At 41.8% G+C, this 27,971-nt stretch overlaps 1 protein-coding gene across 3 annotated transcripts; it reads left to right on the top strand.

Moving 5' to 3' along the window:
* Positions 1-407: 407 nt before the first annotated feature.
* Positions 408-27,034, top strand: ZDHHC3 (zDHHC palmitoyltransferase 3). Of its 3 annotated transcripts, none has more exons than XM_082499533.1 (7): positions 408-491; positions 12,286-12,615; positions 15,318-15,442; positions 18,675-18,771; positions 20,668-20,749; positions 22,545-22,675; positions 25,367-27,034. In XM_082499533.1, the coding sequence occupies exons 2-7, from the start codon at positions 12,310-12,312 to the stop codon at positions 25,523-25,525; spliced, it is 900 nt and encodes a 299-aa protein (XP_082355659.1). In that variant the 5' UTR covers positions 408-491; positions 12,286-12,309; the 3' UTR covers positions 25,526-27,034. The 3 variants fall into 3 exon arrangements, with proteins under 3 accessions (XP_082355659.1, XP_082355658.1, XP_082355660.1); XM_082499532.1 differs by lacking the exon at positions 408-491 and adding an exon at positions 666-703; XM_082499534.1 differs by lacking the exons at positions 408-491; positions 25,367-27,034 and adding an exon at positions 23,496-24,142 and having other exon boundaries at positions 11,451-12,615.
* Positions 27,035-27,971: the final 937 nt, after the last annotated feature.

Raw genomic sequence — 27,971 nt, 5'->3', positions numbered from 1 at the left:
TGAGGGAACCACCTAGGAGGTAACGATATCCCACCCCCCCCCCCTTCCCCCTCAGAACGGGGAGCACCGAGCGAACTTCACCCGGTGACGCTCTGTCCTCATGGGGGCCGGGGGATCTTGGGATACCCACAAACACCCGAGCTCGCCTGGGGCTCGGAGCCGCGCAGTGAAGCCCCGGGTAAAACATAACAAAAAAAGGTGATTTTTTTTTTTTTTTTTTCCCCTCACAAAACCCGCATTTCGCCCCCGCCCCCGCACGCCCGAGACGTAAACGCGCACCGGGCACAGGCGCGCCCCGGCGGCTGGGCCGAGCCCCGCCGGGCGCGGCGCCGGTGCCCGCCCGTGGTGCCGCGGCGAACCCCCCGCGCCGCGCCCGGCGGTGGCAGCGGGGCGGGGAAGAAGGGCAGTGGGTGCGCGCTGCCTCCCGCCGCCGCCTCCGCTCACTTCCTGGTTCCTCCCGGCGGCCGCCCCACCTCCTCGCCGAGCTCAGCGTAAGGGGGGGGGGGGGGGGGGGAGCGGCGGCGGAGAGAGCGTCGGGGGTGGCCGCGCGGCTGCCGCGCGCGGGCTCCCCGGTGCGGCGGGGCCGCGCGGGGCAGCCTCGGCCGTGCGCGGCGCTGCGTGCGCGGCAAGTCGGGGCCGGGGGGGGGGGGGGGGGGGGGGGGGAAGCGGCGGGGCGCGCGCCGGACCGGCGGCGGCCTGTGGGGTAGGTGGTGCGAGTGACGGGGGGGGGGGGGTCGGGGGGGGGGGGGGGGTCGGCCCGCCGTGCCCGTGCGGGCAAGGTGTGCGCTGGCGGAGGGAGGCGGGGGGCGGGAGCGGGCCGCCGTCGACTACCGGAGGGGAGCGGCCATCCCGCCGCCGGCGCTGAGGGCGGGGGCCGCGCCCGCCGCCTGACCAACCGCCCGCCCCGGCCTTGCCGGTGCGCCCGCGCCCCGCGTAGCCCCTTATGCGGTGCGGGTGGTGGTGGGGGGAAGGGGATGGCGCGGCCGACCGAGGGCCGCTCGGTGCCCCGCTTCCCTCTGCCGGCGCCCCGGGCGAGGGGCTGGGTGTGCGGCGCGGCGGATCGCGTCCCGCAGCGGCGTCTTCTGGAGCTGTTGGCATCGGTGGGCACAGGGGAGGTGGGCTCCCGCTCGCCCCCTCGCCTCCCGCTGATCCGCCGGCTTCCAGCCCCGGGCTTTAAATACTGCGAGGCTAAATATGTTGAATAATACTGGGCTAAATACGTGATTTAAGTCCGCGCTGGCGGCCGTGCGGAGGAGCATAACGTCCCCTCAGCAGGAAATTTAAAATCGGAGCCTCCGGCAATGTTATCGGGGGTCCCGTGGTCTGGATTGCGGTGTGGAAAGGGGGTCCTGTGGTCCATTCACGCATTGCAGTGATGAAACGCGCCCGTCGGCCAGCGGCTGGACAGTGGAGCGGACCCTCTCACTTTGGAGGCGGCTGTGGTCACCTGGCGTTTGGCTGCGGCTGTCCCATGGGACCGTAGGGCGGTTGCGACTTCGGCATCGAGAGTAATCTGTGTGGAAACCATGGTGCTGTGCTGTGGCGGGTTTAGTTGAAATGGATGGGGAGTTGTATGATAATAGGAAGCAAGCCGGACTGTGTTTAAACAGCAGCTTCTAAGTATTACTGGAGTATTTCTGAAATTTTAGGAAGAAGCGACCACTCATGATGGCTTGTTAGAAAACAGTCTTCAAGAAAACATGGGCATGGTGGAGGAGGTAGCAGTTTGGTCTCTTGATGCACTCTCCTGCCGGTGTGCCACTGAGAGATGCCGCGTGGACAGCAGCGCTTGGTTAGATTTCTTTTCTTTGACCCTTATTCACAAAGGATAAATTCTATTTTTTCAGCGTGCAGGAGATTGTGTGCCAGGCTCCTGACACAGCAAAAGGTGCGCAATGTCACATGCATAGGAAAGGAGCCCAAATTCAGATGGTCGTTCCGATACAGTGGAATCACAGAGAAGGGGTTGGCGGGATGCAGGGAGTGACTGCCTCTGATGCCTGGTGGTGTAGATAGCAAGGCTTTAGTGGGTACCGTGTTTTTCTTTGCTTGCTGAAAGCAATAAATATGTCTTTTGTATAGTGTTACAGGCGTTTCAGTGATAACAGTCACTATAAGGGGAGCCATGTGTTCATTCATGTGTCTTTAAAAATGCAGCCCCACATGCAATAAAGATCCAGTCCTTCAAACACGACAACTCTGTCAGAGTAGCTCTTAGTGCTTTCTCACTGATGCAATAGTATTTGTCATACCAATGGGAGCTGCCTGTGGTTGTAAGTTGCATCTGACTGAATGCTCATTGAAATTTTAGAAGGTGTGACCAGAAGCTCTGTGCGGTTATAGGTTTATAAAAGGACAAATGTAAGGTCTGCCTCAAAGCTAAAATATTTGTTGCAATGTTTAACACCTCCCAGGTATTTTGGGGTACGTTTCTGCTTCCTTTTTAGTTTTCATTTTAAGTATTGTACTTACAGACAGGGTGTGTATTCCTATTTCAAATTGCTTGTGTGGTAGTAGGCAAAAATGTCAAAACGTAATTTATTGCAGCTGTTGGGAGCAGGTTGCAAGAAGATGAATTCTTAATTCCTCAGCAGATGCCAGTCTGCTGTGCTCAGATAGTTGCGTGTCTGTTCTGGACAGTTTCTTTTGTGTCAGCAAAGGGGAGCAATAGATAGTCTGACAGTATGCATATAGCCTGGGCAATGGTAACTCAGCTTTGGTGATTCTCTTTTTCTCATCTAATATGAATTTACTGTTCTTGATGGGTGGGTTGCTGTGCATCTCCAACAGAACAGGAGCTAGTAGCGTCACATAACCAATGTAATTTAAACCCGTGCGTTGCATTATTTCAGGGAAACCTGGTCATGCAGCCATGAAGCTTGCTCGTGCAGATGTTTCCCATGCATCTATAATAGGATATCTGTCCTGTAGAGGAGACTACAGGGTAGGTGATGGGCACCCACGGTGGTGTCAGTCTGAAAGTAGCTCGGCTGTAGCTCAGCCAGTCTCTGCAGATGTTAATTGACTGAGCTCATGGTTTTCTCTGCGGTGTCGACATGACCTTTTACTTAGGATGATATTCTGGAATACAGTTTTTCTGCCTTCCTGAGAGAAGACAGCAGGTAGTGTAAAATACGACAAGATAGAAAAGCTTGTTGTCAGTTTTTATTTTCCCTGTCCTGTGCTTAGCCGGTTGAAGCAAATGAGATGTGAATGATGGTACCCAGAACATGGTATTTGACTTATGCACATAACTAACCTGGAAGTTAAGGTTGTGTTAGAGAAAATGAGAAGTTAAAGCTTTCCTAATTAGAGCTGCATATTTCCTGGGTTGTGCAGACAATAAGAAAAAAGGATAGCCTCTAACTTGACTGGAACTGCAGTGCAGCAAGTCTGCCAGTAACGCTTTACACATTGTCCTTTTGCGAGAGAGTCCAAAAGAGAGAGCCAGCTTGCCTCCGCAGGCTGTGGGTGCCAAAGTCCTCCTCATACAGCAGTGGTTCACAGGTAGTGAGGTGCAAGGTGTTCCAGGCAAGGTGCAGCTAGGTACTGGCTCTTACTCCACAGGAGCAGTGGCAGGGTAACTCCTTTCACCTGCTTCTTGCTGTGCCCCCCGGGGTGGGGGGATGCTTGGGAGCACTTCTGGAGACTGGAGAGAGATTTATCTAGGTTTACAGCCCCCTATCTTTTTACTCCGCCAGATTGCAAGGTGACCATACAGAACCGGTACTGTTACGGGAGAAGGAGTAGGAGTGTAAGGAGACGAAGAAAAAAAAGCAGAGGTTAGGCAAAGTAAGGAAATGAGAAGGAAAGCTACAGTAGCAGGGTTCAGCTACAAAAATGTTGGGGATTGATGTTCCAGGAGCTGTAATAGCAAGTAAAACAAGGACACAAAAAACTCAGTGTTAATACCCTTGGACAAGAGAGGAATGTTGAATGGGAGGAAATGTAAGGCCCTTGTTGATGTTTTTGCTGCTAGCCCGGTGGTGGATGGCGTCTTTGTGAAGTTCAGCTGTGAGTTTTGCAATAACGCAGAACTGACAAGGGTGACCAATCTTAAATGGCGTGCGGCATGCAGGAGTTAAAACAAATGGGCTCAAGTTGAAACAGTTAAGAGTGAATAAAGGTAGTATGAAGTACTATGCTATTCAGAAAAAAAAAAAAACCCAAACAATAAAACATTTACAGTCCTAGTGGGAAGGCAGTAGTACTATACCATAGATACAGAGATCAGAGGGCTATAGCAGGCGATAAAGGGAGATAGTAATGTGATATACATCTTTGTTCTTTGCAATAACTACTTCAATCACTGATGTCCAATATAGCATAGAATAAATAAGCAATATACTATGTCTTGCACTTAGTCTGCTCTCCAACTCTCAGTATTTTGAAGGATAACAAAATTCATGTTTTCCCACAGAAATTTTTTTTATGGAGACAGGGATCACTTGTGCTTACTAATACAACAGTGAGCATAACAAGAAATACTCAGTTTGCCAACTCAGAAGTTCTTTCCTACATTTCAAAAGCTTTAACATACAGGAACTTTGAACCTGCAGGTTTTTCCAGTTCTCTGAAGTAGCAGCATAGGTTTCTTCTAGGCTAACTCTTAACATCGCAAAGGTGAATCATGACAATTGTGATTTTAACTGAAGGCCTTTTCACAATAGAGGTGATAATTTTTTGGTCTCTGTTTTATTAATGCACTATCTTAATGTATGCCCTGTGTCTTTCTGTATTTGGTTTAGATACCTGCTTAGGTGTAGTATTTAGATTTAAAATCTAAATGCCTTACTGCCTTCATACCTCTGTTTTCCCTACCCCTGCATGGTAGGGAAGAAGTGTAGACTACAAGTGGGGTGTAAAATACAGAGAGACTGGGTGACTTGTTCATGCTTGTGAAGGGGATGCTGTAGCAGAAGCAGGTGAGAGCCAAATCCTAGTTTACACCATCTCAGTGAAAAGGTATGTCTGATAGTTAAGGTGCTCCTTCTACCTTGAAATATAATATTCAGAATACTTTTTTAGACTAGGATGGTTCTGCCAGCTTCTTATTATGATTAAAACTTTAAAGCTGCAACTCTTCTCTGCTTCTCTGGTAAATACATTCCTTCTGCCATGAAAACAGTGTAGTTTGTAAAATAGATGCTAGAACTAATACCAGTTGTATAAATAAACCTTCCCCCTTTAATTTTTGTCTTGTTTTTTTTTTTTTTTTTAAGTTGATACAGGGAACACTGAGAATTTAAATTCCCTTAATCCAGTGGCTTGCTGTTTTAAGTCCTGAGTCAGCATCAAAGTTGCAAAGCTGTCTAGAAGACTGGGACAGCTTCTCCTGTTTTGTCTCTCATAAGGCTGTCTATTCAGGATAACTGCAATGCTGTGGGAAAGCATGACAGCCCCATTTGTTGTTTTCTGCTTCCCAGTTCAGTCCCTTCTGCAAGATTGCCCTTTCCTTCTGACACTTACTCCAGATAGGTGGCAGTGCCACAAAGCTGCTTTGTATTTATATGTTCAGGATTTGTATTTCTCTTTTTACATAGGTTAAGTAGCTTGTGTATATTTAGTCTATCGGGAAATTGTACGACTGAAGTGACAGAATTTCTCTGTTGCCATTGCAGCTCTAATAACTGTTAAGTTATTTTTTAGTGGTTTGTACTTAATGACAGTTTTGTGGAACACCTTCCATCTCTGTGGCTTTTTGATCAAAAGCTTTTTGAGATCACTAACCTTGTAATCAGACCGAGTCAGATCCAAGCCCGACCTTAGTCTCTGTTGCCCTTGTGACTAGTGTCCTGTTCCTAGACCTTGCCCCAATTTTGTCACTCATCCGTAGTGGTCCAGTGTCGCTGTACCTTGGACAGTGTCTTTGTCTCGGCTCCTTCGCTCAGGCTAGCAGCTGACAGGCCTTGTAGGTGGGAGTGCTGTCGCTTACCAGATAGCTCTTAGGTCGGTCTTTATTGCATTATAATTTATTTATACAATACATACCCATTAGTTAAACAGAAATGATATAGACATTAACCAGGAAGCTGTTGCCATCTGTCCTGAGACATTACGTGCCACAAACATTAGCATAGGAGAAAACCATGTTTTTAATTGAGAAAATGTAGCTTTATTTTCCTTATAGTTCTACTAATGGAATTCCTCTGGTACTGTTGAAGCTGCTTCTTGTTTGCACTGATGTAGATGAGAGGAGAACTGTGGGATTTGTGCCTTATGTGGATGTGTCTCTTTTGAGCGCATCAGTTCAGCCCAGTCCAGGCCCTCAGGATGGAGTTTTAGATCTGACAGATGTCTTTGAGATAATTTCCACCTCCCCCTGCTCTCCTAAGGGAGAAGTTCCCTCTAAGTATTCATACTTCCCTTCTAATGTATTCTTCAGAAATGCATGACTTCAGTTAAGTCTTCTTCTCTATTAAGATGCTTCTAATAAAGGTATGATTTTTAATGTGATACATCTTTACTAAGGTCTTGTTCACACACGGCTTCTTCAAAATAATAATTAAAAATAAAAAATAATAAATTATGATTCATCAAAGTAGTTAATGATGTAAACCGTTTTCTAAACCGTGACTACAAAGCAACATTGTAATATAGCCACTTACTCCCTTCATGCATAGAAAAATGTTATAACTGGTTTACCGTTTGGTTTTACGTGCTCTCCTTCCCCTTACAGGCAGGTAATCCAAGCCTGTGCATTTAGCCTGAAAAAACACAAGTTTGTTTTAAGATCTGTAATTTTTTTTTAAGATTATTTTTAATGCATTTAATATAAATCACATTCTGATTTCTTTATGCCATTTTTCTTCAGTATGGGAAGTGAAACTGATGAAATTGCATGACTTCAGTAGCCAAAGTTTAGGGGAATGAGAGATGTTTGTGAGCCTCTTGCTAAAAGCAGATGTGTAGCTGGTGATGTACTACTTAGGCTGAAACCGTACCACTTAATATGGCCTGAATTTCCAGAAGAAAAATGAAAATTAATCTGCGCTAGGCATTATCCTGTTACCCTGCTCCTGGGGCGGCTGGAGTAGGGCTAGCAGTACTGACTTTGCCCTGTGACATTTTGATCTGAGTCATCGGATGTCCCGTCAGCAGAGTGTTAAGCCCTGTGCCTGATCCCTCCCTATTGCTTTTGCCATTTTAACGCAAGAGAAGTAGTTTGAGGTTTTGAATTGGCGTTGAGTTTGTTTTGTTTGGGTTTTGGGTTTAGGTTTGCTTGTTTGTTTGTTTTGTTTTTTAACCATCTGTGGAGTCCCAAAAATATTCCAATGGAAGTACAGCTCTCTATAGCAAATTTAAGCCTGCTAATAATAGGCTTGCTTTTTTTAGCCACCTTTCACAGACCTGTTAGAAATGTCCCATTAACCCTCCAGGGTTTTGTAAACCCAGGGTTGGAAACTGCTGTGCTGATGGATAGCTGGATGAAGCTGCAGGAGACTGCCAAAAATTCTCAGCATAGCTGGGCTGTTTTGTTCCACTCCTGCTGATCAGATAAAGCTTTTTAGGCCTTGCAGAAGCCATTAGGAAAAAATTATATGAATACTGATATTTCCTTATTGTCCCTGCTAGAACTTGCTTTGGCAAGTTTTGACAGGCTTGTTGTTAGATTTGGGCTGTATGAAAGTGTGGCAGGAGAAACATAGGTAAATATCCTGTTATTTAGAAAACACACTTTCTCTCATTTCTGTTGCAAAGGGAGATTAAATATGCAGTGTTTTAATCAATGCAGTTTTACATAACAGAAAAAAAATGAAATAAACTTCAAAATTAACTCCCTTGTAGTTTCAATCTGTCTGCCTGTTTGGGGTTTGTTTGTTTTATTTAAAGGTGCCCCTTTAAATAAATCCTGTCCTGTGCATCTAGATCACCTAGTTCAACTGTTTGCTTCATTTTGATGATGATAAAAGGTTAACTTTAGCATTGTTTATCAGCTCTCAGAATATTGTCAATGAACTCTGGTTCTGTGTGTTTCATAAAAGCTGTTCCGAAGCATCTCTTTAAAGTATATAAAGACCCAAACTGAAAACCTGAAAAAATGCACATGATCTGCCTTGGTCACATTCTCATTCATTCTTTTTTTTTTTTTTTTTTTTTTTTTTTTCTTTCAGAATTGTTTTCATGTAATTGGCAGAACTTGAAATTCACTTGGTTCATATGACAAAATGTAACTTCTTCCTGAAGTTTAATGGACTTCTAATAGAGGAAATGGTTGCAATGTAGATAGTAATACTGTAGTTTTGCAAGTCATACCCATGTGCTTGACTTCACTAGTGTGAGTAATTACGTGAAAGTCAGCTGGGTGATGATGATGATGGCGTTAAGCTTGGTGTAAGTTTTATAACATCAGAACCTCAGGTAGCGTTCAGGTACATGCATTGGGTGAAGCCCCACATCATTCATTACTTCATTCTTAACATGTTGTTTGGCAGTCACAGTCCATTAAAAATAGATATTTGACATGGCTTATGGCAGGTCAAAAGACAGTTACTTCGTTTATATAGGGTGTAATAGCATATTTTAAGTGTTCATTGTAGCAGGAAGTGGATTTTAATTCATTTTATTTACATTTCTAATGTGTGTATCACATGGTTTTTTGATTGTTGCTGTAATGCCAAATGCCTTCCAGACAAAAAAGAAAAGGTCTTTGCTCTGAAATGTCGTTAACCTAAATTGATGTGTGTGTTGTCATTGTGTCTCACACTTACCTAGTGGCCTCTCTTATAGCCTGACACTGTGATTAAGTCCTTAAGCCCTTTGCCTTCATTGTTTACGTATTGTTTGCTCCAGAACAGGAGGGACTGACATATTCCATCTGTGTGTTATAAATTAAGTTCATATGCAGCATGATTCAAGGGCAGGCCAGTTAGTGCTTCCTCCCCCATACAATCGTTTTTGGGGGATATTTTTTGCATGAAAATACCAGGTTGGACAACATAAACAAAAGCAGATGTTTCTGTATGTGAGAACAAGGAATTAAAAACAAAAAACAAAAATAAACCAGGTCATGTAGAAGAGAAGCTGAGACACCAAGCTCCTGTAACTTAACTGTAAGTTAATGTACACTAAAACACATATGTATTTCTCAAAGAATGAGTGGTATTTATGTACTGATTAATGATTTTTCATTGTCGCCTGATGATGCCTCTAAAGCAAGCATTAAATAACAAAGTGCATTAAATAACAAATTTGTCCTCCAGCCAGAAGGCAGAATTGGACGCCTGAGCTGTGTCCTCCTAACTGCTTCCTTACCGCACTACAGAAATAATGAGTCCCCAGACTTTCAGACTGAGGTGCCTCAAGGCCTCTTCCAGTTTCTGCTTAAACAGTTCCACAGCAATAGCTTTTTTTTTTTTTTTTTTTTTAATTTAGCTCAATATTTCTGAGGGCGAGCTGTAGAACTCTTCTTGGGAGTGAAACCACTTCCTGCATTTGGAAGAGATGAATTTTTATTTGACTGCTGAAGTGTGCTGTTCAGGAGTAAACCCACAGTTTTAATCACTATGTGTTTGTCTAGCTTTCAGTCAATCTCTACTAATACTGACCTTAAGGTGACCTGTCAAACTAATTCCTCTGTTAAATAAGAGTTTGCTTTTCCTGTGGCTCTTTTCATTCCTTTGCTTTGGGAAACAAAACCTCAGGGGAAAAAAAAAAAAAGGTTCAGAGTCTAGGAAAAAATCCTGAAAGTCTGTGCTCAGGCCTAATCCAGCTTGTTACTCCACCTGGCGTGTCAAGTCTAAGACTTCCATTTGAAAATCAAACACCTAAATTACTATATTCTTTCTTATTTTTTAATGCAATATGATGTTACTGTCAACTAAACATTGTTGTCAGGCATGAGTCTTTAATTATGTCAGCTTTATTTCGAGCTGGCAAACCAGCATAACAATTTTAATAAGATTATTAAATAATGCAGTGAAGGTTAACCTGTTTCCTTGGGGGAGGGGAGGGACTGAGTCTTTAAAATACTTGTTAAGTCAGTGTGAATGTATGAATACATGTGTCCTTACAGAAATTCTGAAAAACTGGGGAAAAGGTATGGATTTACTAGTATAGTAAATTTTTTTTACTAGTATAGATTTATCTGAACTTAGACCACCAGATTGTCTGGGCAATCACTGTTTCTGAAAATTATATAGCTTGTCTCCCGAAGTACCGGGAGTCATGAGGCTAAATTATAGCTGTGGTTAAAATACAAAGTAATTACAATGTGGTATGTGAGTTTTGTGAATGAGGAGAAGGTTTTTGATTTTGTTTTTGTTTTTTTCTCACCAAAGTAAATGAGATCCACACGTGCATGTGTTTATCTTGATTTTTTTGTTCTCTGTGATGTGCGTATAAATATGACTGATGTGCTTTAATGTTAATCTGTGAGACTTTCTTCAGATTCCTAAAACATCTTAAACTCTTTTACTTGGCAGCATGCTAAATGCTCAAAGCAGAAATATAAGAAAATACCTAATTCTCCTACTTTATTTATATCTGTTATGTTAGAAAACAGATGCTGTAAATGGTCTGGTTCGTCCACTTGTGTGCACTTAGAAACATTGCGCTCTTGTCTTTTCCCTCTCACTGTGGCAGTAGCAGTTCCAGTCACCTCTCTTCCATGTCATTTGCACGAACGTGCACAAGCTCTTCTCTGCTTGGATGTAATTAATCATCCTGCTCATTAATAACTTTAATCTTTGGCTGTGAAAGACTGATTGTCCTTCATTAATTTGGTCCTCTTGAAATAACAACTAGAAAGCAAGCTACCATCTCTTTTCCTATCTAGGTAGGGGCAATAGTGTCTCCATTTAGGTTGGTAGACTGCAAAATAGAGCTTTCCTCTTGTACTTGACAGAACTTAGCTGTAAAAGTTTTGGGAGAAGTTTAAGGTCCTAGGTACTTTCACGATCCTCTCACTGTCTTGTCTATAAAATTTATCCATTTTGTGTAGGCAACAGTATCACTTTTTTAACAATTAAAACTCAAAAATAGCTTCAGTGTGAAGTTTTGCCAGGAAACATAATTAATGATGAACATTGTCTCCCTTTCTCTGAATTAAAATGGAAAAATGCACTCTATTTTTTGTAAAACAGAATAATCCTTACATGTTGAAATACGAGGAGGTTGAACCCCTCTGTTCAGGTATATGCAGTTCATTGTATTTGGTAGTGAAATTATTCTGTCTGTTTTCGTAGAAGGTGGGTCTTTGTGTAGAGGTTGTAGTGGTTTTGAGTGTTTACAGCATTGTGCAAATACTCTGTTAAGAAGTATCTTTGGCAGAAGTTGCTGGGTGTATCAAGAGCCGCTTTCAAAGCGTAGCATTCCAGGTGTGCTCTAATGTTGAGTGGTGTACCGTCACAGTGCAGATTGATTGATCCCCTGCCAAAGTCTTACGAGCACCTTTTTTGTTTTCTCAAATGCCCGCATTTGGTGAGAGTTACATTGAGACTACAGTAAGTGCCATGCATACCTGGAGTAGTAGAGTTTCTGGCTCCAAGATGGACCTTACCTTCTGGATGGGCAAGGTGCCTGCAGAGACAGAGAGGACAGGGCAATGGCAGCAAATGTCACGTTAGTGCCCTTATTGCAGTGGAGTGGACTTGGCTAGCAATGCTAAAGGGGAGGTAAAATGAATGCCATCGAGGGATGGAGCAAAGGTGAAAGGAGAAGCAAAAGTGAAATGAGAAGCATGGCAAAGTAGAAGGCTTAAGAGTGATGTAGAGCCAAAGGAGTTGAGAGTTTTTTTTTGAGGAGTTTTTTTTTCAGTTTTACCCCAATGCTATGGGTCAATGGATAAGGTGAAAGGAAACTTCTTCCACTTGCTAAGCTTCCCAGTATCTGTAGGAAAGACCTTTCCCTTTCCCAGGTCTGATGCAACAAAAAGGGACCCTGCCAGCTGTGCCAGGTCTTTACTTTTTTCCTCACGTGACTGTGTCCAGTTCTTGCTTCAGTCCCTGCTGTGGCAGCTCCTGTTGGCACCTGCCTGGTCACTGTTCTCTTCATTAAAACACTTGTTGCCTTTCCTCTGGGGGGAGTGGAGGTGGCACACTAGTGGATTTAACGTGTAATTAAGCAAGTCTTAAAAGCATTTAGAGAGTCTTCTGAGTAAGAGGTGTTCTGATAAGTGCAAGAGTCTGGTTTCCAAATCCATTATTTCAGGTTTGATTTATTTACCTTTTTTGCTTTTTCAGCTGACTTTCTGCAATTTGGAATTTCCCATGTGATCCCCATGCCATTATGCGAACAGAGGTCTACATGTCTTACAAAGCAGTGAACACTGTTTCTCTCTTTCAGATGCAAGTATGGACATAATAGCCTATGATGATTACTCCAGTCCACCGCTTCAGAGATATTGAAAGGAAACCTGAATACCTCCAGCCAGAAAAGTGTGTTCCACCTCCTAGCCGCGCTTCCCTGGGAACAATGTGGTTTATTCGAGATGGCTGTGGTATTGCATGTGCTGTCGTTACCTGGATGCTGGTGTTCTATGCCGACTTTGTAGTCCTTCTTGTCATGCTAGTTCCATCGAGAGATTATGTTTATAGTGTCATCAATGGCACACTGTTCAACACCTTGGCTTTCCTCGCTTTGGCTTCACATTTTCGTGCTATGCTGACAGATCCAGTAAGTATATCTCTCTCTGTATGTCTCGGAAAGAAACAGGCGGTGTTTTTCTTGTCTGCTAGATGTTGGGTAACTTAGTTGCTGAGTGAATGGCAGATTTAAATAACTTTTGTGTGTCAGCCTGCTGAGTGAGGCTGCTGATGTGGTATGCTAATTTCTCATCCCACTCAAGTCAGATGCAAAGTCAAGGACCCAGCTTTAGATTCTCATTGTGTGAGCAGCTCCTCTTTTTGCACTGGGAAGGAGAGCGTTTCTCTCTGACGCCTGCATTCTCCCCAGTGGCAGATCTGGTGTTTGTGGCTTGTTGTGTCTTGACAAACAGGAAAGCTGGAAAAGCTGGTTTTGGTTGTCTGCCTTGGCAAGTATTGCTTCAGCAGAATGGAGTAGAATGTGTGTTGTTTTGAAAAGCCATGTTACCATCTCTCATACTAGTGATTTAGTTGAGTTTATTGAACCATGCTGAAATAAATACTATGTGAGCATGGTAAGAGCTGACAGTTCTTAGGCAGATGGGAAGCATCAGAGTTGTAAGACCCCCGTGTATGTCTCCATAGGACATTGCTTTACGAGAGACCTGGTCTGCTGCTTTCTTGTCTTCCAGCTAGTGAGAAGATACAGTTTAGTACCGTCGTGTTTATTCTGAGTGGCCTGTGATGGTTTATTTTGTTTAATAACCTCTGGACAGTAGATTCAGTTCAAAACCCCATCTCCACTAGTCAGTGGAAGGAAAAAACACGCTTAGACTCTTCTTGGCCCCTTCCTCCCGAGTGTTCTTGTTGCTGTTGAAAATAGTGGTGTGCCTTTGATGCTCTAATTATTCCTTCCAAATATATTTCCTACTTGAAACCTTGTTAGGTGCCATTAAAACATCAGTGTAATCTTTGTTTCTTAGTTTCCACCTCTCCCAGAAGTCACAGCGCTGCAGAAACGGTTTGATTTGGGGTAGTTTCACAGTTTATGGTAAAGACTGATGCATTGAATGCCACTGCTGCTGGGCAGAACTGTGAGCAGTAGCTGAGAGGCTCAAACTTCTGGTCCTTGGACTTGGGAATGAAGGGTTGCAGCAATTTGTTATGTAGTCTATATCCTAGGGGTTCTCATCGTTGTTGTTGTTAATTATTGTATGTTATATGGCTTTAATGCCTAGGGACCTTCAGGTCACTGAAATTATTTTGCAGAGTTAGCAGGAACTCTTTTGAAACAAAAGCTGTTTTCTGAAACAGACTGGGCAAGCAGTGTTGCAGAAACAGATACAATCTCTATGCAGAGTAATTGGGAAAAGATATGTTAATTCCTAGTGCGTGGTGGGATTTTTGAGTGTGGATGGTAAGAGCCAGTGGAATTTCTTTTTTTATTCTTTGTAGAGGATATCAGATAAATTAAATGGAGGAGGGAGGATAAAGCGAGGGGATGCAGCAACATCTGGCAGACAATGTGAGTCAGGGATGAAGGAAGCTGCTGGGATGTGGAGAACCAGGGGCACATCTAGGACTGGAATGAAACAGAAAGCACCGCTGAGGCAAACAAATAGGAATTCTTTTTATAAATAAATGAAAACGTGACTTGTTCAGAATGTCATGCTTTTCAGGAACTGCTTCCTATGGGTTCTTGCTAAAACATTCCTAAGGTTTTGAGCTTTGCAGTGTACTAAAGAGAGAATAACAGTTGTAGCGTTTTGTGGAAATGGGTCGTGGTAATTTTTAAATTGGTCAGGCCTGTTAGGAGGTTTCTGTGTAAAAACTCAAAGGCTACTCAAGAAAGCCTTATAGTACTGGCTTAATGTGCAGTTCTCTCATTGATGTGTATTATTCCCATTTATTGCTGTTGGGAGGTTGTATAGGCGTGTTAAAAAGAGACTTCCATCAGAAATCTGTTAAAATATTACATCGCTGCTTTTATTTCAGTATAAAAGTTAACATCTACAGAGGTGCATTTGTGCCAGTGTACCAGCACGGATTTCATACAGCACATTTCATGACCTTTGTCCTCTTTTTTTGTTGTGTTTTTGTTTTGTTTTGTTTTTTTTTAATTGAGCAAATTTATGGCCCTAGAAAGGCTAGAAACTCTTGAACTCAGGCTCCTGCAGCAGCTATATGTGACCTGTTTAAAGACATGTGTTTTAAAGTGGAAATTGCATAGCTAAGAATGCTTTACCTAGTCTTATTCAGGTGGGAGGAGTCTTAGTGTTCACCGTTTGAATGTTAAACCCTAATTAAGTAATAAATACACGATGGAAGCATAGCTATAAATACATGAGGCGTTTACCAGCAACTCTTAATGTACACAATATTACTTCAGAAGTAGCTGCTTCTACTGGAATAAAACATCTGTGATTTCCAGTTTGTGGTGTAATACACTGGCATAATAAATTTGGTGATAGATGTGAAGAGAGCAATGAGGATTCTTAAGTATTTTAAGATTACTATAGGGTTACAAAAAATCACTTAAGTGAGGATTTACTGGTGTTCAAAAAAATAACAAAAACCACCAAAATGATGTTTAAGTATGTGGTTCCATATATTAGGACCTCGTTCTAATTTATTTTCTGAATATTCTTGCTCTTCCTGAAACTCTGTTGATCTTAGGGAAGTTTTTATTTCTTTCTCATCCCTCCCCTCCCATAGTTTTAAGTCATCCTATTGTTCTTAGCACTCGTAATGTACATAGGTTAATCTTCTGGTTTGTTGGGTTTTTTTATGCAGGGTGCTGTACCCAAAGGTAACGCCACAAAGGAGTTCATCGAGAGTTTACAGCTAAAGCCAGGACAGGTGGTTTACAAGTGCCCAAAGTGTTGTAGCATCAAACCTGACAGAGCACATCACTGCAGGTAAAGTCTTTTCTGAGGACTGCTATTTTATCGAGACCTCAACGATTATCCAGTGTGCCTTGGATCTAAATTGTTACTGGAGTCTGAGACTGGAATGGTTAAATTGAGAGATTGGCATCCGAATTCTGTTGCCAGTAGCGCCAGACACGTTCAACCTTCTCTGAAAAAATCTGGAGCCTTTTCTGACAATTTTTCATCTATAGCAGGCTGGGGCCACTTCTTGCAAAGTGAAAAGGACTTAAAATGAATGCTGCCTTGACTCCAGACCTGTAATTGACGTTCCATAAATTTTCATGTAAATGTGACTTAAAAAGGGACGTTATATACCAGAATAGAAATTCATAAAGTATAATGTCTCTCAGAAGGTCAGTGTCCTTTCTATTTTTGTTTTTATTTACAAACCCATTTGTCTTAACTGTAGATTCTACTTAGAAGTGATATTTAAAGTTCAGGTAACTGTAGATACTTTTTTAAGAGTTCCAACTTCCACATTTTCATTGAGTACTGTGACTTTGTTTTGTGCTTTGTGATAGATCAGTATGTCTACTGATCTGTCACCTCCTTTCTCTGGTAGGATAAACTTCCCTAAAGAGGGTAACAGGTAGTGAGCTTTTTAGTAGTAAAGGCAGTGAGCAAAACCACCACCTACTTCCTGAAATTCTCTTCTGCTTTTAAAACAAATGAACATGCTTTCCAGTAAGTAGTTAATAACTTTGCATTAGTGTCCCTTCCTTACTTACTCAAAAAACAAAACGTACTGAGGAAGCTTGTATCACGGTTACTGCTGATTCATGCAGGGGTCTTGTGGGGAGGGGAATACATGGTACTGAGCTGAACAACAGCTGAAACTTGTTCTGCTGTTTGCATTTTTCATATTTATTTTCAGAACTTTAGTTTGCAAATGTTTTCCCTTTTTTTATTGGTTTTTCATTTTAATCAAAATCAGGAGTTGGTTATTCAGCAGGAGCAATGTGATCGTGCCTATCACTTATTAATGCTACTGTAAAATCCCCTCTGACACTTCTTCAATTATGAATGAAACTTTGCATCTAAAATGCCGTCTTGCTGATGACTCGCAGCATAGGTAAATGAAAAAGACTCTTTGGCTAAACACAAAACCTCGTCTCCACGGTCCTTTTTTCTATGCTTTAAGATAACTTTTTAGACATTAATATTTGGGAAACTGATCCACTGAGCACTGATGCTGTTGAGAATCTTTGAGTCAAACATTTGTTTGTGGGATAGGAGGATTTATTGGGCTTTCACACATCAGTTATGCATATGCATCAGCAGGAGGTGCTGCTAGCTGCATGCCTGAGGGACCAAGGTGCTTTTTGATTCATATGCTACTTTGTGAGCCCTCCATGCCCCAAAAACTATTCCTGCCAGCATTTGGAAGCTGGGTGGTTGAGCAGGGGTCTGAGTATGGGCAATCCCTGCTGCCTATAGTTTTCAGTCTTGGTTTCTGTGTTTCCTTTTTCATCAGCTAGTTTCATGCTATGCCTCTTACCCAACTGCTTTTGGTATGTAAACATGGAGCAAAACCTCTCCTCTCAGCCTTAGCTTCCTCCTTCACGGAGGTCGTCTTTGGCTTGGCTGCTTCAGGTTGTCCCTCTGGGGAAATAGGACCTAGGAGCACTTGAACAGGTTGCTTGGGTATTTACCTGTTTTCAGAGCCCAAGGGAACTGTGTGCACATCTGCAGGCAGTAAATTAGACCACAGGGAGGCATCCTCCTGCTTTACACCACCTGCCCTGCCTCCCCCCCCTTCTTTTTTTTAAAACCAGTAATTGATACTTGTCATACGAGGTATGACATTATCTGGCAGATAAATTGTTTTTACTGTGCCAGCTGATTTTAGTTCCCGTGTAGCTGAAAAATAATTTCAAGCTACTTATTCTAGCAAAATGAGATTTTTCCTGTTTTCCACTGCCCTTGGGATTGGCAGGTAATAGGGTACCCGTCCCTGCCTGAGCAGAAGCAGCTCCTGATCTGGCCCCATGCTGGGAGGCTGGGTCCTGCCTGACCAACTTAGGATCAGGGCTATAGTAACTCATAAATGTTTTTCAGGCATTGCATGTATCCCTGGGGATTACCCCCTCCCACCGTGTAGAGTGAGGGCAAGGCTGTTCTGACAGAGAGGTTTTCTATTATTTATTCATACGTGCTCATAAGAATGTGTTTTAAGTTTTTGTTTGAGTTTCCCTTAAGCATTTGGATGTTGAAGTTTATTGTTTATATTAAGGTCAAAATATTTTTTGTTACAAGAAGAAAAATAAAATTAGCAGAGCCCTTGATCCTTTCTGTTTTAGTGCTGCCAGAATTGTTCTGGAATGGCTGTTTCCTTTGTGGGTCTATTGTTTGTTTGGTTTGGGGTTTTGTGTTTTTTTTTTTCATATTTGATTTCTGTGCTTGTTTGTGCAATGTAGTATCAGGAGACTGCCTTTCGTCTCCTATCATATGAGAAAGCAGCGGAGAAAAAGACTTCCTTTATTATGCAAGTTGAAGCAGTTACTGACTAAGCAAGAGAATGATGTTCAGACAAAGTAATAATCTTTTAATTATTTGACTTCTAGCCACAATGTGCATGCTGGCAAGAATTTGAATTTTGGTTTTATTAGTCTGGTTTTGTGAAGTGCATTAACATCTAGTTTTACCTTGAATGGATATTGTGATACTGTCTTCCTGACTGACTGCCGCAGCTATTTTATGCTAGTATGTGGCTTACCTTGATGTCAAGAATATTTTCTAATGCTTTATTTAATTCTCTTTTTTGCAAGTTCCTGCTACCAGCTAATGTTAGTAAACAAACCTTAGTCTGCTATTAGCAGCTCTGAAAAATATCTTTATTCATTACCAGTTTTCATATCTTTCTGGGTTTTGTGTGTTTTTAATCTGTGGAAATTTTCACAGACCGAATACGTTAAAACTAAATTAAATCAGATTTTTTCCATCTGCGTGAATGTATTGTTCAAACCATATTTTGGCAGAACCACTGATGTGAATATTATGCTAATGTGTCTTACTTGGCATTAATTTTTTACAATAGTAATTTGGTATTGTATGGTTCATTTTGAACAGACATAGTCAAGTGAGCAAACCACAGTAAATTTATTTAGGTTCAAATTTCAACTCTGATTCTTTCCTTTAATTTCTGTGTCCCCTAAACTCCTGTGAAATCTTGTATTCCTGGAATGAAATGTGCTATAAATAAAGACCTGTATTCTTTCAGTGTTTGCAAGAGGTGTATTCGGAAAATGGACCATCACTGCCCGTGGGTCAATAACTGTGTAGGAGAGAATAACCAGAAGTACTTTGTACTGTTTACAGTAAGTATTTTGCAAGTGGTGTTTGAGGTTGTCCGGTGGGCAGCAATGAAATGCTGTGTGTAGTCTGTTAAGCAGCTCTGAAGACTGGCTTGCTTTTTTTTCCCTCTTGTTTCAGAAGAACTTTACAGGGAACTCTTGCAGACTTTTGTTTCGCTAATTAGGGGACACACAACACAACAACGGGGAAAAGGCATCATGGGAAGTATTTGCCAGGGTTTTGTGAGGTTTGTGTTGAAAGTTTTTCAGCACACTATTTCATAGCGTGAGTAGTTAATTGTGTTGTTGAGCTCTTTGAGGCGTGGGCAGTCCTTTTACACCGTACTGTGGCTGATAGGGTCCCAGGCCATGTGTAGGATTCCTAAATGTTGTAGTTGTATGAGTACCCGCGTGGGATCATATAATAAGAGCTGCTGCCACATCTTAAGCGAGGAGTGGGAAGTCTGCATTCCCTTTGGCAAGAATTGTCCACCTCTTAGTTGCAAGTGGTTTATTTTTGTACTTGAAAATCAAGGAGGTGTTTGACTTTTTGTACTATATCTGTGGCATCATGCATAAGAAAACAGGAGTGCAAACTTGAATACTACATATTTATGGAAGGGTTGAAAGCTGTTTCATCAAAGTGAACTGCAAATATCCTGTGGGAGTAGCGTGAATGTTACAAGGCTGAGTTTCAGCGATGCTCTGTTTTATTAATAAATCTTTTGAGACATCTGTAGGTTCAAGGAAGAACGTTCTCATATTACCAAGTAAAAAGGGGGAGATTTTCAGTTAAATGGAAAGGCTTACTGCTAAACTTTTGTTCCAAGGTGTGGTTTGGTAGGATGTGGTTTACAGAACAAAACAAATCCTATTTCTTTCACTTGAGCAAGGGTTTTTACACCATGAGGAGTGAGCTGAGTGTTTTAATCCTATCAAAAATATTTCTGTTTCTGTTAAAACTGACATCTACTTTCAAGTGGGCTGTATTAAACACTTAATGTAGTTGATAGAGAAAAAAAATAAGGGTTGCTGGTTTTGTTCTTGGTTATTCTTTTTGAGCCCTGGGGAGGTGAAGGAACGGCAGCATGCTCAACTTGCAAGGAAAACCAAAATACTCTCCTATCATGTTTTATTGCTTCTACAGGGGTTTGTTGTAACGAAATCTCTCTCACTTCCAATATCTGCTGACCTTTGTCAGAGTCTGTACGTTCAGGAGAGTCATCTTTTTAGCTCTGTCTTAGTAAATTGTAGTGTACGTGTAGTGTTGCCTGTAGTTTAAAGCTCTTTGTTACAAAGCTAAGACCTAATTTAACCCAAAAAGGATTAAGTACAAAATATTAAAGCTTGAGAGAAACTTTCCATGCCAGTGTCTGCCTCAGTGAAAAATACTTATTAAGTAAATAAATAATTTTTCTGAAACTCATGCTGGAAAATAGATAAAATGCTTTTTGTGATTAAAACAAATTAGCTGTTGTTTCTCTGGGAAACTGTAGTGCTCTCAAGAGCAAGGATGTAAGCTTTGACAACATGATACCTCAGAGAGCTGCTGCTGCTCTCTGAAAGTTGCACTGTACTCAGTGGAGATAAGGACAGTAAGCTGTGTGGAAGGCCACGCTGGGGCGCGGGAGGCTGGGGTTTGTGTCCAGCTGGCTTTGAATTAAAGAGTCTCTCTCCTGTGCCCTCAGAGCTGTTAGTAAGGCCAGAATGTGTCTGTGTAGTCTTGGCATTTGCCAGCCTCTGGGAGCTTGTTTAGGGGGAATGGGAGGGCTTGGTGGTTTTTAGAGCGGTTTGTGGCTTGGTTGTTTGTTGGGTTTTTTTTTAAGTCTTAACTCTTTGCTTTATATGAAGTGTTTGGAAGATTTAGCATTTTGTTCTTTAAACTTACCTCATATCTATATTATATCCTTTATTTTTCAGATGTATATAGCACTGATTTCCCTGCATGCTCTAATCATGGTGGGATTTCACTTCTTGTATTGCTTTGAAGAAGACTGGACAAGTGAGTACTAACAAAGTATCTAATTAAAATACCAGATTAGCCTATGAATAAGACCTTATAATGTGGTTGCTTGTAAGGCAACCCCTTTTATGCTGGTTTCAGAAGAATGCTCTCAGGGGTCTGTTGTGCTATCTCGTTTGTTTGGTTGGTTTTTGTTTTCATGATCAATCCTAGAACTTCATAATTCTTTCTGACCGGCTGGGATCTCTGTCCTGAAAAGTCCTGTTTCAACTTAAGCCTGATACTGTGTAGGGAGAAGCTAAGATGTAAAAACACCTAGATAGTATGTGTGAATAACCTACTGTTGACGTGAACAGAGCACTAATTTCCAGAATGCCAACACAAGATAAGAAGAATGTGTGCGCTTTTTTTAAAAGAGTAATGTGAATCATTCTTGCGAGACTGCCAGGAAAACACGCTAACTCAGATCCAAAAATCCACCCTCACAAGAACAAACAATTCCTTTCCACAAAAAATACCCACCCCAAAAAAGCCAACCAACCAAAAAAACCCAACCCTCACTCTGGAGCCGCCAGTGAGTAAATTTTCATAAAGCCAGTTGAGATGTGTTTTTAAACAAATGGATATAGGAAATCCTCTAGGTAATGCTGAGTCAAACATCAAGCTGTCAAAAAATGTGTGTGCAGATCTATGTGCTGCTTGTGTATTTTTTTGGAAGAGTATGAGCTTTGTTTTTCTTGGAATTTCAGTTGTGACATTAAATATAATGACCTCTTTTAGTTCATAATACTGCAGAGGATGGGTACGTTTACACATATGAGCTGAATTTGACAAGGTTGTTCTGCAGTTCAAAGCTTTGCAAAACAGCTGCCAGCTGTCACTGTAAACATCTTGATTTGACTACAGCTGCCAGGGCCATAGGGGAAGGATGCATCAAAAGAGAGTTTCCTTTGCCTGCTTTCTCAGAGCCTGCGTCTGTGGGGGAAGCGCTTTCCCACCTGTCCCAGGTTTAGGTGGCAGAACAGAGCCATTACGAGAGATGGATCTGTTGTTGCAGCTACCTTGGATTTGCATTGGTTGTGTTAGCCCTGATTATGGTGTATCTGTTAAAGCTTAACATCTCATGAGGAAAAACAGGGTTTCTTTGGTGGTACTCATTCTTGGATTTCAGAAAAATCTGGAGATATTCTGACATACACAATACCCAGCTCAACACTATGATTTTTGCCCTGTAACATTTTCCTTCCTCTTTCTTTCTTCTGCTTCTCTTTTACAGTTACCTTCTCGGATTTTGTCACCTCTTGCCTGAGTTTGCCCTATAGACTATGAGGAAAAAATAGAATTTGGCTTAATTTGCCCTTCTTTAGGTAGTAACTTAGAACAGTTATGAAAGGAAGCATACTCTGGTTTTATGTTGGTGCTACAGAAATAATTATCCTTGTGTCCTGACCACCAGTTTGAGATTTCTAATTTTCCACTCTCACTGTGGAAAATCCATTAAGATTAGGAGTGGAATTTAAGGTGAAATGGAGTAGAATAGAGTCCTAGACAGTGTGCTGGGGAAACACCAAAGTGGAAAAGAAAGTTGCATTCTTAAGCATTGCAGGTTTTTTTTTGTTTGTTTTGCTTTTTTTTTTTTTTAACTTGCAGGAGTGATCATTTGATTGAATATCCTCAGGAATGTCAGAGCTTCCCTGTGCACCTTTTTGAGAATGGCGATCATACAATTTATTTTGATACTTTGAATATGGAAAACTCGTGCCTTAGCAGGTGTTTTGCAGCTGCTGCATTACCTGATCTCTCCCCTTCCAACTCTGTTGTTTTGTCTTCACAGAATGCAGTTCCTTCTCTCCGCCAACTACAGTGATTCTTCTTATCCTCTTGTGTTTCGAGGCTCTCCTGTTTCTCATCTTCACATCGGTTATGTTTGGGACCCAAGTACACTCCATCTGCACTGACGAAACGGTGGGTGACTCACACAGTCTCTCCTTTACCCTGTCTCTCTCACCGTTTGTAGAAACAGTGAAGGGCTACAGGGTTTTACCTCATTGCACGGGGAGTTCGTGTACGTGTACCCTTTGAGGAAAGACCCAGCGTAATAAACGGAGCTAGCAGTGCTGGATTGTGTTCTCTGAAGGTTAATGTGAGAAGTAGTGTCCACCTATGTATTGGCTGGGATGCTGTGTTGACAGTACCTCTGATAAGGCAGGCATTGGTAACTGGGATTGCTCTGTTGAGAGTTTTTGTCCCTGTGGATTCGAGAACCTTTTACTTTAATAAAGTGCTTTTATTTTGGTATTGTCTGAAATTCAGCTGTGTCCCCCCCAGTGTCACTATTTACAGCTTTAAGTGCTGGAAAGACAAGATGAGTAGGTTGGGGAGGGACATATATACACACACTCTTCTTTTAGTCTAGAAGATTTCCAGTTTTAGCTGCTTGGTAAACAGTTCAGAAACTCCTGCCAGAGGGAAAAAGAAACCGGAGTGGAGTAGGCTCATGGAAACCTGCTGGGTACAGTCTGCTACAAAGCCACCATGTCATCCCCTATTCAAAGGTGGCATAGTAGAGGTTACGTAGTAGTGTTGCAGCCCATCGTATATTCCCTGCATTTACCCACTTCTGTGAAGATGGAGCTGGTGACTCCTGGGGAAGTTCCCACACTTGTGAATACTGACGGCCTTCACCAAGCATGCTCAGATATCTGAATTAACTGGAGTGGTTGAAGAGAAGTGATAGTCTTAAAAGAGTGACGACTTTTTTTTTTCCTCCCCTGTCCTCCTTTAGTTTTCTCTCCCCTTCAGTTGTTTGCCCATGGCCAGTTGAAGCTAGAATAGCTATTTTGGCTGCCGTTGGAGAGCTATGACTGGCATTACGGACTGTAAGAGCCCATCACTCCCGAGTCATTTTTGCAGTACTTTTTTTAATGCTTGGCTTCTGCAAGAGGCCGATGTTCACACTGTGGCTCTTCTGTGTTCAGAGGAAGACTTCAGCTGTTCTTTCTGCTGGGGAGAGCCCCAGGAAGAAGTACAGTGTCATACAGAACAACAAGATCCTGCTGAGCTTGAGTTTATCAATAAGTGTGTAAATTAGCAATGCTGCCTTTGAAATCATCATCTGAATTTCTCAATCTTTGAGACCTGTCAAGAATTTTTAGAAGATGCTTCCTACAGCTGAGCACCCAAATAAGTCCCCCTATTTTCTCTTCCCCTTAAATTAAATTCTGGGAACTCATAGATGTTAAAGGAACAACGCTACAATCTGAAATAAAAAAATGAAATATAGTCTCCCCATGTTGGGTTGTGGGTTTTCATTTTTGTTTTCTTTTTTAATATGTACCAGTAAGGATTTTGCTCTGGAATGTCTCATTGTTGATTTGCTAGCATTGAGCTAGCTGTGTCGGGCAAGCAATCTGTTTTGAGCAGAGAAATATTTCCAGATTAAATTCTTCCATTCTTCCTGATGTGGTCGGTTGCAGTGTTTTACTTCACGTTATAGAGGCAAGGCTGTATCTTGCCCTTTCTCACCCTCCTCTTACAATCACTGGGAGACCTATTTCCCAACTTGTGTACTCTGTCCCACCAGGATGGTTCCTTACCGCCTGAAGGGACCCAGAACCCTAGTATTTTGCTGTTGTCTTTAGAGGTGACATTTACCAGGGATCAGCACAACCCTTGCAGTGGACCCATGTTGTGTTCTGCAGAGCTCCCAGAATCAGTAATTTGAGAGACACAGATGTATTACAATTTGAGAGACACAGATGTATTACAATCGATAGCAAGGGAGAGACATGTAGGTCAGGAGAAGCTTACTTTGCAGAAGGTCTGGAGTTAAAGAACAGAGTGATCTGCCTGCTGCCGCTACCCATGGACAAGTAATGCTCTCCAGTGACTGCACTCGTTCGTTTTGCTTCTTGGCAGCCAGGAATACCCTTCCTGAAAGACCAAATTCACTTTGTGGGTTTTAGACACAATACAATTATTTTTTTTCTTTTTTTAATGATTGACTAGTGAATGTTTCAACTGATTGCTTGTGGCTTGTTTTTGTTCTCCCTCTAACCTTTACTAAACAATGCCGATGATTTCTCTCAAATCGGTATCTTTTTTAACCCTTTCTCCCTGCTGTCAGCCCATGCATGTTTTAGCAGTGATTCTAATGAAACATGAAGCGGCACCAGGTAGACTCAGCTACACTGAGCCATGGGCACTTCCTGAACTTGCTTGGTGAATCTGGGAGCATTGTAGAGATTATCTTTGGGTTTGTGGTTGGTTGGTTTTTTTTTTTTGTCTGCAAGCTTATAATGGTTTCCTCTGAAACTTTCCATCTGGTTAGTGCATAATGCTTTCAGCCATTAAAGCACATACTTTTTGTTTGGTTTTAGGCGGCGGGTTTTTTTTAATTGGTGTCAGAGGCAATTGGAAGGCAGGTCTTAAAAGGTTTATGAAATATACCTGAAAGAAAGTCATTTTATTTCCAAGGGATACTGTGTATCCTTAATATTTTTTTTTTTTAGTATAAAACAATGAGAAGAAAAGGAAAGGCAGTATAGATGCATTTTTATTTTCTTACTCCATCCCTTGGATAAGGGGTAACTGAGAGTAGACCTTTCCCCAAATCCAGACTACGTTTGACTGAAAATGTGATATTTCTGTTTTCAGGGAATAGAACAGTTGAAAAAGGAAGAGAGAAGATGGGCTAAAAAAACAAAATGGATGAACATGAAAGCAGTATTTGGCCATCCGTTCTCTATAGCATGGCTTAGCCCATTCGCAACACCAGACCAAGGAAAAGCAGACCCGTACCAGTATGTGGTCTGAGGAATTCTTGACCAGCATTTCCACTAAAATAGAAACATATTACAGCACTACTGTTATAAATTTTCCATGAATGTTTAAAACAAAAAGCAAAACAAACTTTTTTATGTCTATTAAATGGCTGATAATTGCAGAGGAAAAAAAATAGCCCTGTATTCCACAATTTTAGATAATTCTATATCTCTGGCTGAAACTGCTGCTGCTTTTCTTTTTTCTTTTTTTCTTTTTTTTTGTATTTCTATTTTTTTTATCTTGTTAACTTTACTGGCCTTTGTTTCTCTCTGCTTTCTGTATGGCATAACTAATGTGAAGGGGATCCTCTTTCTCTGTTGTGACCCACCTCTTCTGAGTAGATTCTCATGCTGTCTCCTGACTGTGATGAGCTCTGTGGAAGACATATGAGTGCCAACAGCCCTACACAGACACCTTTGGACTTCCTGAAGGAACACATTGCTCTTTCATAAGTGAACCTGAATGGGGAAGCAAACATTTCACTTACCAAAAGGTGCAAGACAAGAACGCAACACAGTAAGAGAGCCAGTTGACCTGGTGATCACATACAGTTAAAGTCCTTCAAACAAATGTTGCCAATACTGATTCCCACCCCACCCTCCTTCTTCCTTCCAGCCACAGAACTGATTTCATCTTTCTGGCATTATTTTGTCTGTTCCCTCCCTTGTGCGCAGGAAATTGTTGCCCTCTTAGGGTAACTATGGCAGATTTAGAAGACTCTTCGGATTATTAAATGCCTTACACTTGCAGGAAAGAAAGAAATCCAATTTTCAAGTGTTTAGAATAGCAGAATCATCTTGTTTGTGTGTGTTTGTCTTGGTAAATGACTTGTTAGAGCAATGCCTGCTAAACAGTGTTAACGTGAAAAACTGACGTGAATGCCCAGATTACCGTAAAGACCAATATTGATGGGATGTGTAGGTGTACCAGGGTGATTGATTCTATATTCTTAGCATTGCCCTGGGTTAGAGCTTTGTAAATCTTCCCTCATATTTATGCATACATGTGTATGCGTGTAAACACACACACATATATGTGTAAGTATTTTAAATTGGGAAATATTGATGGTAAGGAGCATGCATACTGTTATGAACTGTGTGATGATGAAAGTGGGAGGGACAGAAGGCATTTCAGGAACGGGTAGAGCCTAAACCATTCATAACTGCAACTGACAACTTGTGTTCAAGCAGAATTTTATTATATTTTTGGATCATGACTCCCATGGGCTCATCAAGTGATTGCAAACAAAGGAAAAACACAAATCAGCTGTGTCCATGACTTCCAAGGAATCTTTTCTTTCCTTGGTTTAAAATGAAATGCGTTTTGGGGGGGGAAATGACCTGTTTTGACTGCTTTAAAGCCATGAGGGAAGGGAGGGGAGTCAGAAAAGGAGAAGTTTAATGGATGTCTCATTTTGGAAGTAATGTGAATGCTGCATCTTTTCAATCTGTCAATGCTTCCATATGGAAAACAAATGCAATAAAACTTTTCCAAAAACTTGTTTGCTGTTCTTATTTTCTTTCTTTGCTTTAAATGTTGGGGAAAATCTGTCATGGTTTTCTTAACTTTCACTTTAGTATGCGAGCAGGCAGAAGCATGTAAAGGTTAACTGAGCATTCAACTTGTAAGTTTAGAAATGAGTTAATCGGTAATATACTGATCTGGTAATTGGTGTTACTGTATCTCTTGGAAGAGGCTTCATGTAACTGCTCTGCTGTGTAAACGGGCAGTTCCTGCAATCCTGCTTGCTCAGGGTTAGATCATTAGGATCACGTTGTGATCTCTGCTGCAGGACTGCACGGAGGGATCCGCAGGCTGCCACCGTGGGAAGATTCCTGTGAAGGAAACGTGGCTTTTGCGTACACATTTCCTTAAAGAAGAAAAGTTCAGGAAAAGGTTAGGGTTTGTTTTTATAGTGCTGAGGCTGCTGATAGTGGAAAGCTATTGTAAATAAATAGGTGCCTCTGATTTAGGAATGCCGTGGTGTTTTTCAGAGAATGCTCCCAGCTTAATGGTTAAGGGCTGGATCTTTGGCCAGGTTCAGTTCAGCCGGTGAGACACGTGCAGGTGGTAACTTGAACTGGTAGAGAATCCGGCCCTAAAACTCTTGAGACAAAATCAAATGTACTGGGGGGAGAGGCTTTAGTCACCTCGGCAGTTAACAAATGAATGCATCTCTCTGTACAGTTCCTTGCTTTAAAAATTGTTTTGATTATAAATTCCTGGTGCACTTTCCAGTTTTCATTTATTTTAGTTACCTTTATTCACTATGTGTTTTGGAGGAAGATTGCTGACATTGTTCTGCTGTCTTGACCATTGTGAAAAAATGTGTAATTATTCAGTTTTTCTTGTTTCAAACAAATGCCAATTGTTGAACAGCATTATGTAGTCTTGTTATTTTCAGTCAAACTGTTTTTGTTTTAAATGAGGCATCATC

The sequence above is a fragment of the Vanellus vanellus genome, assembly GCF_965231255.1.
Source record: "Vanellus vanellus genome assembly, chromosome: 2".
NCBI lineage: Eukaryota > Metazoa > Chordata > Aves > Charadriiformes > Charadriidae > Vanellus > Vanellus vanellus.
This window is presented reverse-complemented; position numbering and strand designations above follow the sequence as displayed.

What these genes read in the sequence shown, in the direction of transcription:
- ZDHHC3 (XM_082499533.1), top strand. Translation starts at nt 12,310, where the DNA reads ATGATGATTACTCCAGTCCACCGCTTCAGAGATATTGAAAGGAAACCT. An exon ending in GACAGAGCACATCACTGCAG is followed by an intron (nt 15,443 to 18,674) that starts GTAAAGTCTTTT and finishes GTATTCTTTCAG; the next exon opens with TGTTTGCAAGAGGTGTATTC. An exon ending in CCATCTGCACTGACGAAACG is followed by an intron (nt 22,676 to 25,366) that starts GTGGGTGACTCA and finishes TTCTGTTTTCAG; the next exon opens with GGAATAGAACAGTTGAAAAA.